The sequence below is a fragment of the Magnolia sinica genome, chromosome 13 (assembly GCF_029962835.1).
Source record: "Magnolia sinica isolate HGM2019 chromosome 13, MsV1, whole genome shotgun sequence".
Taxonomy (NCBI): domain Eukaryota; kingdom Viridiplantae; phylum Streptophyta; class Magnoliopsida; order Magnoliales; family Magnoliaceae; genus Magnolia; species Magnolia sinica.
Window position 1 is genome coordinate 19,542,678 of NC_080585.1, and position 9,885 is coordinate 19,552,562.

Sequence of the window (9,885 nt, forward strand, 5' to 3'; positions counted from 1 at the left end):
CCCCGGATCCACTAAGGTGGGTGGGATCCCTAACCGTGGGGCCCACCTTGATGCATGTACCTTATATCCATGCCGTCCATCCATTTTGAAAACTCATTTTAGAATATCATCCCAAAAATGAAGCAGATCCAAATCTCAGGTGGACCATAACACAGGAAGCAGCGGTAATCGACCGTTAGAAACTTCCTCGTGGGCCACAAAAGTTTTGGATCAAGCTTGTAACTATGTGTTCGCTTCATCCAGGTCTTTGTGACCTTACCAACAGGTTGGATGGCAAATAAAATTCCAGTGGCCCCATGAAGCTTTTAATGGTGGGGATTCAATCACGACTATTTCCTATGGTATGGTCCACCTAAGATTTGGATCTGCTTCATTTCATCAGGTGGGCACTGGAGAAATCAAGGGTGGACGTTCCTTTCTTATGACCCACCTGAATCACGAATCGGCATGATTTGGGTGGATCCATGGTTCTAAGATAGGATGAGGCATTTAATGGTGGGAGTGGATGTCATCAGCACATCATGGTGGGGCCCACCCCGATCAGACGGCACAGTGATCTGTGCGGTACAGATCACGTGTCGGTGGTTCTCTGTGTGTAAGTGTACACTGTCCAAGAGATGCAAATGCTGTAAATGTCTCATGTGGGCTTGTCTTCTGGCCTCTGGGCATGAGAAAATTCACAATATCATTTTATTAGCCTTTCTTTGTTTTTATCTGCTAATTCCCACAATATGGTCATTCCATCATTTAATAGATTATCTGAATTTTCATGTGGATCCAACGCTCTACATAAGAAGCCTGTTCCTCTACAAGTCCTTGTAGAAACAGACTAAGCTTATTCTGCAACTGCTACATGCGGGGCGCAGTGGGGTGTGATGCATCCAACCAGTCCATCAGGGTCACCCCAAGATGAAAGTTGGATGCCCCAAAATTCAGCCTGAACCAACCATCATGTGAGCCACCCCATGAATTTGGAGGTTTTTTGGATCAAAGAAGGCCTGATCAGAGGCAGAAGTCAGCAAAACTGTCGTAACCTTAAAACAGGCATATCTTGCAAACTAGAATGAGTTACTTGATATACCATATATTATTTTGGGCAGGACAAGTTAGCCAACCAACCCATTTATCAAATTCCTTGTTTATTTTCATTTTTACTATTTTTAAAAAGTTTTAGTTTGACTATAACTCTTCATCCAACGCTTTAGGAGTACAGAAAAGTGTTTAAAAGAATTAGGAGAATAACATGGTTAAACCTAAGTTACAAATTTTAGGGAGTTTTAGTTATAGTTTAATTCATAAACTTATTCTAAGTCTTTGGTATCCCTATTTAAAGGGTTGTAGACTCATTTATTTCAGTTACTAATATTCAACAAATTTATTTCGATTTTCTAAAATTATTTTTAATTTCTGGTCTTCCTCAAATTTATTTCGACTTTCTAGATTTATTTCTAAATTTCATTTTTTCTGGTGGATTCAAAAAGTCTTTGTGAGGAGTCTAAATAAGCTTCATGGATTCACACCAAAATTTACGGGGCGGCTCACATGATGGTGGGGCGGCCCATATGATGGTGGGATCAGCCTGATTTTCAGGGCATCTGACTTTCATTGTGGGACAAGGATGCTATGAACACACCCCATTGGACCACACACAGAGCATATGTAGAATAATCCTATTCTCTGAGAATGTGCAGCTCAACAGTCGGGCCCACCATGTACGTGTTGCAGCCCAAAATTCGCAGTCCTGACAGGATAGTTGAAAAACATTACATCGACATTCAACATGTCGTTAGTTGGTGCCCGCTATGTAAATCAGGTCGTCCTTGCGACAGTTCGGTTGAAAAATAAAATTAACATTCTACATTCAACATACACCTCATGTGACCCAACCAGTCTGATCTTCTGGCCATGTCACATACTAAGTGGGGCCCACATGATAAATGGCTGGATTGAGCGTGCACACGCCACATTGGCCCGTCTGTGAGAGAACCCATAGTAAGGCCCATTAAAAAACGACACCCCGCCAGATCATTACCAATTTAAAAATTGCCCATCATTCAATCCAAGGTTAGGAAGTGGGCCACACTTCTTTAAACAGCAAGATGTTGGATCTTAGTTTAGAAGGAGAGTAGCAGTTCTAACAAAGAGCCCAAAAATGCTATTTTAAGATAATTAAGCATTTAGTAAACACCCATTAGATAGTGTGGAAGCAGGACCCTTGGATCCACTGCCATGACATGACACAAGTATAATTTTTGAATTTTTGAACTTCACTTTGGTGGACAGTATTATGTGCAATGTGTAAGGATCTGTTATGCAAATCATTCCTCATCCATTGGACAAGATCCATCGTCTACATTGGCGAGCGGGTTATAGAAAGGTGAGCTTGGATCTGTGCAACCCAGCACAAAGTCTAGATTGCAGCGGTCTCCCTGTATCAATAATGCCTGGGTGTTAGAGAGAAACCTCACTACAAAGAGTTCGTTTTTAAGTATGCTGTGAATCAGGATTACAATCACATGTCGCCCCATGGGCCCACATGCAAAGATGGTCCATTGAGTTGGACCGTCCATAATGCATATGCTCGATGATCTCGATGCATTGATTATGGGTCTGAATGTAAGCCCTTGAAAATTTTCTTTCCAGTGATTCACATTCAGCCTGATGGTCAGAATATATACATGAACATGGTTGCCTGTCAAGGGAAGTGCTCGGAATAGGGCGATCAGGATTGTTGGGTCAGGAAGCAGTTGGCGTACTGAGTTACTTGGTAAGCTTTAGCGTACTGAGTAAACTGTGGGGTCCACCATGGATGTATGTGTCTTATCCATGTTGTACATCCGTTTGTATAGATCATTTTAGGGCATGATCTCAAAATTGAATCATATCCAAAGCTGAAGTGGACCACACCACAGCAAACAGTGGGAATAATGATCTCCACCGTTGAAATCTTACTAGGGCCCACAGTGATGTTTATTTATCATTCAACCTGTTCATAAGGTCACACAGACATGAAGGGAAAACACAAATATCATCTTGATCCAAAACTTCTATTGTCCCCTAGAAGTTTTCAATCATAGGTGTTCAATTCACACTGTTTCCTGTGGTGTGGTCGACTTTGAGTTTTGGTTCAATTTTGGGTTCATGCACTAAAATGAGCTGGTAAAACAGATGGATGGCGTGGTAGAAGGCATAAATCACAGCAGCCCCACAGAGCTCATGCAGTACGCATAAAAGTACTGAATTACTTAGTACACAATCCACATCCATTGGGTCGGGCCTACATGTGGACCCCAAAATGGGGTGACATTCCTGAGTCATGACATACAAGAATCGATCTCCACCACAACTCATTCACAGGGGACTTAAGACAGTCATAACCTCTTAATTTTGCATAGTTTGAAGAGAAATGCTAAGGAGATAGAAGGTAGATTGAAGATGATGTTGGAAGAACACTAGTCAGCATCACACGTGTCCAAGATCCATGCTGTTCATCAGGTGGTGCCTACAGTCAACTGTCAACATGACCTGGCTGAAAAATCAGGCTGGTCCACTCAGTGGATGGCCAGGAGTGTATGTTAAACATAGACCATCTGTCTTTTTTTATTTTTCCAACCACTTGTATTTATCATACTACAAGTGAGGTCCACATGATGAGTGGACCTGCCAGATCTGAGTGCCAGTCATGTTCATGATGAGCCGCACCTGACAAATGAACAAGATCTTAGAAATGCATGCTGTGATGGCAGGCACACATGCTGCATATCTCTTTCATCTTCCCTCGCATGACTGAGCATTTCTCTAGTTTGAAATTTCTACTTCATTAAAAAATGAAGATGAAGAGCAGCCACTTACCCCTTCAACAGACAGATTACCAATCATTGCACAGCGTGTGATGATAATGTTCGAATCTGGGAAGATTGCTCTATCACAGGCACCATCTTTACTCAATTCTTCTGCCAGACCCTGTATACAAAATGTCTGGTTTTTAACTTCAAAATCTCCAATTTGCATAATTCTTCTGAATTTCAAAAGAGGCAGTTCCAGCACAAATCAGCAAATCGTGGAATGGGTTCCACCTTAGCAAACCTGACCTTATAATTTAAATTCACAGCTAAACCACAAACAGGTTTCATATCATAGTCACAATACTTGTTTTGGTGTATGTAGGAAGTCCTAGATAGTTTTTGGAGCTTTCTAACCTTTGCATTTTGAGGGGGATTGCATAGGCCATGAATGCAAGGTTCAAATTCATCTAGCAGATACAGGACCATGACAGGCTGATACATTTTCTTCCTTAAAACATCTTTTTACTGTTACAGGGCCATAACGGCCGTTACGGGGCCATAATGGCTGTTATGGTATTGTAACAGCTATAAGGCTAGCCATTATGGCCACCATTATTGTTACTGAATACCTTGACAAGTTATACGGAAAAAAAAAAAGAAAAAAGGCTCTAAACTAATTTGTATGCTTGACTCAAATTCCCAACTACCCTGGAAACCCATCCAGCATGAAAATATAGCTCGAGAAATCAAGTTGGATGGCTTTATTTTTAATTAAGTTAGCATGGCCTAACTGTAAGTGGTAGGGTTCCCAGAGAAACTTCCCAAGCTCTGCAGGAATAAAAATGGAAAATGTAGAAATTTCTTGTGGGAGAATCATTAGATGAATGCTTATGGTACACTTGCAATGGATCAAGGAACATCTTAACTAGCATTCAAGAGGCCAAGACATATCCCAAAAACATAAAAGATAGCTCAGACGGAAAGACGGAACTTTCCCAAGCCCATTCAACTAGGAGCTTTTAGATGATGCTCAATTGAAACATTTTATATGGCATTTGCTCTGATCGTCAAGCAATGGTAAACAGGTAGGGCCCACCTTCCATAGCATTTCTCTGTTGATTGAATGGGTCATTGCATGCAATAGACCAATCCCTAATAGGATTCTCACCATCTGTTGAAAATGGATTCACAAAACCAAAGGTCCACATTCAATGGTAGCTAATCAGACCAATGGGGGCTCCCATCAAGCATGGCACCCAACATATTAACAGTTTGGACCACTGCAAAACGGGCACCAGGTGTACAAGCAAAATAAATGCAAACATTGTATTTTTTTATCCCAAAATAATAATAATAACATTAATATTAATAAAAATAAAAATAAAATTGCAGACATAACACACCAGAATACTAAGCCGGAGTCATATGTTTAGGACGTTTACCTCATTAAAGAAGCTGAGTGGTTTGTTGCGCCACATCTTTGGAACTTGAAACTGCAGTTTGTATGGCCCGTCCCAATCAACTCCATTTGTGAATGAGAAAATCAAGTTCATAGCTGTTGAAACAAGTGCATAAACAAATAAATTCACAAGAAACCTATGTTTCCATAACACAGAACTAAGTCAACTAACCATGCCTGGGAATACATATCCTGATAGTGAATGTGGGTGGATCAGCTTTTCCTCGAGTTTTTCTCGTCATCGCCCTTGGCTCGCCACCACACATGATAGGCTGATTAAAACCCCCTGCAATCATGATGGCCAGTCACGTCGATGAGTGTAGCTTTATCACAATGACAGAGATGAATGCAAACAGTTCATACAATGCATGGAAGCACATACCATTGAATGCAATCCCAAACTCCTCATTTGGGGTTAGTCTATTTGCAGGATTATAGAAGAGTGTTAACTTCTCCCCCTGTAAAAGTTGAAGTGCATTCTCAATGATGTGAACAGTAAAATCTTAGGAGCATCTTAGAATCAGAGCATCACTCAACATACAGAAGTAGGAGGGAGACCGTTCATTGTTTTCCAAAAGACAGGTGCCGTTCCTAGATCGAATTCAGCCCATGTAGGAAGTTTGTACCTGAAAATAGATGCCTATAATAAATTCCATGGAAGTAACAATCCAGATTACTTGAAGTTAAGAAAAAATGCATATCATTGATTAACACAGCCCACTTGTCCAAAACCAATGAGTTCTTCTCTTGTGTAACAATCATTGCCAGCATTTCAAGTCCTGCTATGTTATCAGAATTTACCACATAAGTTTTGGTCTACTTATATTGGTAGTTAACCATGCCACAAAGATTAGTTTTCACTGGGTGGAAGACAAGATTCATTTACTCATAAGCATGGATTTAAGACTAAGAAACTCAGCCGAATCGACCTATCTCGAGTCAAGTTGAGAACCACCTGAGAACCGCCTGAGATGGGGGTAAATTGGCCAAACTTGCCTTTTTCGGGGGGTGACTCATCATGTTGATGCATGGTGTCAAACAAGATTCAATCCTGCGGAGTTCGAGTTGCTAATCCACACTAATGAGGGTGGATTTCAGTGTTTGCATTGCTCATGGTGAACAGGATATGGTGACACCTTTTCTCACCACGATTAGGGGCAGAAGAGCAGGAAAATGATAGCCTGCTCAATCTCCCCAAGCACCAGGTGCATTGGGTACACTTGGGGAAACAGTGCCAACCATGATTTGGAGATAAATGCTACCTGATATATGTTCATGTATAAATGGCATAAATACAGCAATCAAAAGAAAAGGAACTGGACTAATCGAACGCATAAAAGACCCTTCCTCATGGAAAAGGAAAGAATTTACCAGAACTTAAAATTTTTGTGCAATAGCAAACATAAATTTGAGATGAAGAAATTGTCTATTCCAAGAGGAAACATGGAAGATGGACAATGTTTAGCATTTAAAAGGTTCAACACCACAAAAAGGACATACTCTTTAACTTCTTCCTCCACAGCAGGTGTAGCAACAGCGCTCACTTTCCCAATCATCTTAGTAATCTGCTTCTTTGGAAGATATGTCAGCAAGCGCGCACCCATAAAATCAGTAGCTGCAATAGAACTCTTTCGTGAACTTCAATTTGAAAATATTTTGATTTGTGAATAAACACATGTGCATCTTTGTTAACTTGTTATGAGCTCGAAGCAACCATAGAAAAGGAAAAGAAAAGGGGTTTTATCATATGCAAGCTTATCCAATGCTCAAAACGAGTAAATCATAGGTTTATCTAAGTTCGAGTAGTGTTGATTTTATGGAGGATTTTCTAAGAGCTGCGTGTAGAAGCTCCAATTGAGGAAAGAGTCAATAGCAGAAGAGAGCTGTGTAAGAATAAAGCAAAGGCGATGGAATTGTTAAAGAAAACACCAAAAAAATCTTTGGAATTTTTTTTATTTTTTAGTTTTTAATCTATTCATCAATCCAATGAAACAGGCATTTTCCAAGATTTCTATTGTCTTAGGACAAGATAATGCACTCATACTTCCATATGCAATGAGTCAAGTAATAAAGTAATGCGATCAAAATGTTAATGAATTGCTATTAGGACTGCTCGCTTGATGTAGAGCGGGTCGCAGACAGTTTTATGGCCAAGATGGATCAGAAAAGGCCCGATCAGAAGCGGAAGTGATCTGGACCGTCCAGACCTTAAAACGGACATATCTCACAAACCGGAATGAGTTATTCAGCGTACCATATATGATTTTGGGGTAGGACAAGCTACTTTAGCCACCCAACCCACTACGCCAGGTTGCGCATGCCGAATTTGTGAAATACCATCATATCGACGATCGAATTCCTATTTTAATTTCGTTGCGCCCAACATGAAAATTGCTTAGAATAAATTGGAGAATAGCATGGTGAAGCCACTATTTTTGGCCAAAAACCATGAGGTCTGGTGAAAATCATGACCATCTATAAATAGTAAGTTTACTATTTATAGTAAGATGCGATTTCTAGGAGTTTTAGTTGTAGCTTAATTCCGAAACTTCTTCCTAGGGTTTATGTTATTATTTAAGAGGTTGCAAGCTCGTTTTTCATCGTCAATAAAATTATTTCGAAATTTTTAGAATTATTTTTATTTTCTTTTCTCGTGGATTTGAGGTTTCTCTGTGAGGAGTCCAGAGAAGTTCCGTGGATTCGGAACAGTTATCCTACGGTGCTCGACCTCAACACGTCCTCCCTGCGTCACTCCCAGCACGTTTTCTGGATTCATGGCGTGACAAAGGCGCTCGCCCCAATTCTTAGCAGAGAGATTTATGATGTCTGATGGGAAAAAAGCTATAGACAGAGAGAGAAGCATACCCGGGAGCGAAGGAACAGGAAGAGGAGAGCTGAAGTGGAGAACGGAACGGGTGACAAAGAGAGGCCGAGGCGACGAAAGAGAGGAAGATGAAAGGAGAGAAGCAGTTGAGGAAGCCATAGGTATGTAAGGTTAGGTAGATGGTGGTGGAGTAGAATGGAATTATGTAGGAGTGTCACTACTAAAAGTTGCTATTAGGGGCTTCCGTCCTGCTTTCTAGGCCTCGTGTTTTGAACAAAATGGAAATATCTGAACAAGCTCTGTTTTTATTTTTTTCTTTTTCTTTTTGTGTGTGGAAGAGGATAGATTCTAGAAAGTGGCGGAAGCACTCTAGCCTCATGAATTTGAATGAGAGAGAGAGAGAGAGAGCCGGACAAGCAGACGTGCCAATGTGGGACCTGTGCGTGTGAACAGAGCTCTCCATCAAGTGGGCCGCACTCTTTAGATCTTCTCTTCTAGAAATCAAGGCGTTTCATTCCTCTGGCCCACCGGGGAGTAGTCTTATTTTGAGCGAGGCGATCTAATAGTCGTCCTTCTTTTGATAGAAATTTCGGATATTTCACGCTTGAGCATTTGACACGTGCGGTTGCCTGTGGATTGTGGGTGATGTGAACCGTCATTTAATTTAGACTACTTTGGATGGGTCAGATTGTAGAAGTGGAGCCCGACGGAATAACGGCCTGGAGTATCCGGACAACTGAATTATCGGATCCCATGGCCAAACTGAAAACCAAAGACATTATCCTCTCGAGGTCCTCCATGGAACGTTCGTGGATTCAGTAGATCCCCGACTGTAGGGCCATATTGAAGCATTTTCCTCGAATCCACGCCGTCCAGCTATTTTTGACGGCTAATTTTAGAGCATTCTCCCAAAAATGAAGCATATACGAACAGGGTGATTGACCATTAAAAACTTCCTGTGGGATGGATTAAGCTGATATTTGTACCTTACTTTCATCCATTTCTCCGTAACTTTATCAGTAAGTTGGATCGAAAATAAGGGCCCGTTTGGGAGCCTGGATTCGGAACCCAGGATTAGAAACCTTCCGGATATACAATCCTTCTTGTGTATTTGGCAACCTGGAGTGTGAATCAACTTTAATCCAAAAGCACATGTCCATGGAATATTCACAGGGATTTGAATTTAATTACTAAATCAGCTTTAATATCTCTACTTAGTAAGATATGAAAATTTCGACACAACGGTTGTGATAAGTCCGTTGAAATATATGCTTTACTCGAAAATGATGAAATTCCAAGTCTCAGATGGGCCACAAGCACAAGAGCATGTCTGATGATTAACCAATGATTTTTAATCGTTGATTTACATGAACAATGTTTGGATAGTGCTGGACAGTGTTTGGATGGTGCTGAATTATATGAACAATGTTTGGACGGTACTAATCATCATTAGTGGGCCATGTGCCCAATAGAATGATAGCCTATAATAACACACATGTTACACCTACAACTATAGAAATGATTTTAAGGCCTTGAAACCCCTGGATTCTGAACCCCCGAGATTAGAAACCCTGGATTTGCAATCCTCCGAGTGTGTTTGGCACCCTGGAGTGTGATTCAACTTTAATCCAAAAGTAGCTATCTAAAACCATGGTATATTTACAAGGGTTTGAATTTAATTACTAAATCAACTTTAGTACATTTAATTAGTGAGATATGTAATTTTTGACACAATGATTCTGATAAGCCCACTGAAATATATGTTTTGCCCAAAAATGATGAAATTCTAAGTCTTGGATGGGCCACAAGCACAAGAT

General features: G+C 40.6%; 1 protein-coding gene across 1 annotated transcript; it reads right to left on the reverse strand.

Moving 5' to 3' along the window:
* Positions 1 to 2,126: 2,126 nt before the first annotated feature.
* On the reverse strand, positions 2,127 to 8,412 carry LOC131223109 (protein POST-ILLUMINATION CHLOROPHYLL FLUORESCENCE INCREASE, chloroplastic). The gene is made up of 8 exons (XM_058218418.1): positions 8,110 to 8,412; positions 6,745 to 6,859; positions 5,786 to 5,870; positions 5,627 to 5,702; positions 5,417 to 5,530; positions 5,228 to 5,340; positions 3,853 to 3,963; positions 2,127 to 2,429 (listed from the first exon to the last, which is right to left on the reverse strand). The coding sequence occupies exons 1-8, from the start codon at positions 8,225 to 8,227 to the stop codon at positions 2,319 to 2,321; spliced, it is 843 nt and encodes a 280-aa protein (XP_058074401.1). The 5' UTR covers positions 8,228 to 8,412; the 3' UTR covers positions 2,127 to 2,318.
* Between the last annotated feature and the right edge of the window lie 1,473 nt (positions 8,413 to 9,885).

Bases quoted from the DNA above. Each gene is read 5' to 3' on its own strand.
- LOC131223109 (XM_058218418.1), bottom strand. From the start codon at position 8,227: ATGGCTTCCTCAACTGCTTCTCTCCTTTCATCTTCCTCTCTTTCGTCG. The intron at 6,860-8,109 runs GTATGCTTCTCT...GTTCTATTGCAG, and splicing joins TCCTGTTCCTTCGCTCCCGG to CTACTGATTTTATGGGTGCG. The intron at 5,531-5,626 runs GTATGTGCTTCC...TCATGATTGCAG, and splicing joins GTTTGGGATTGCATTCAATG to GGGGTTTTAATCAGCCTATC.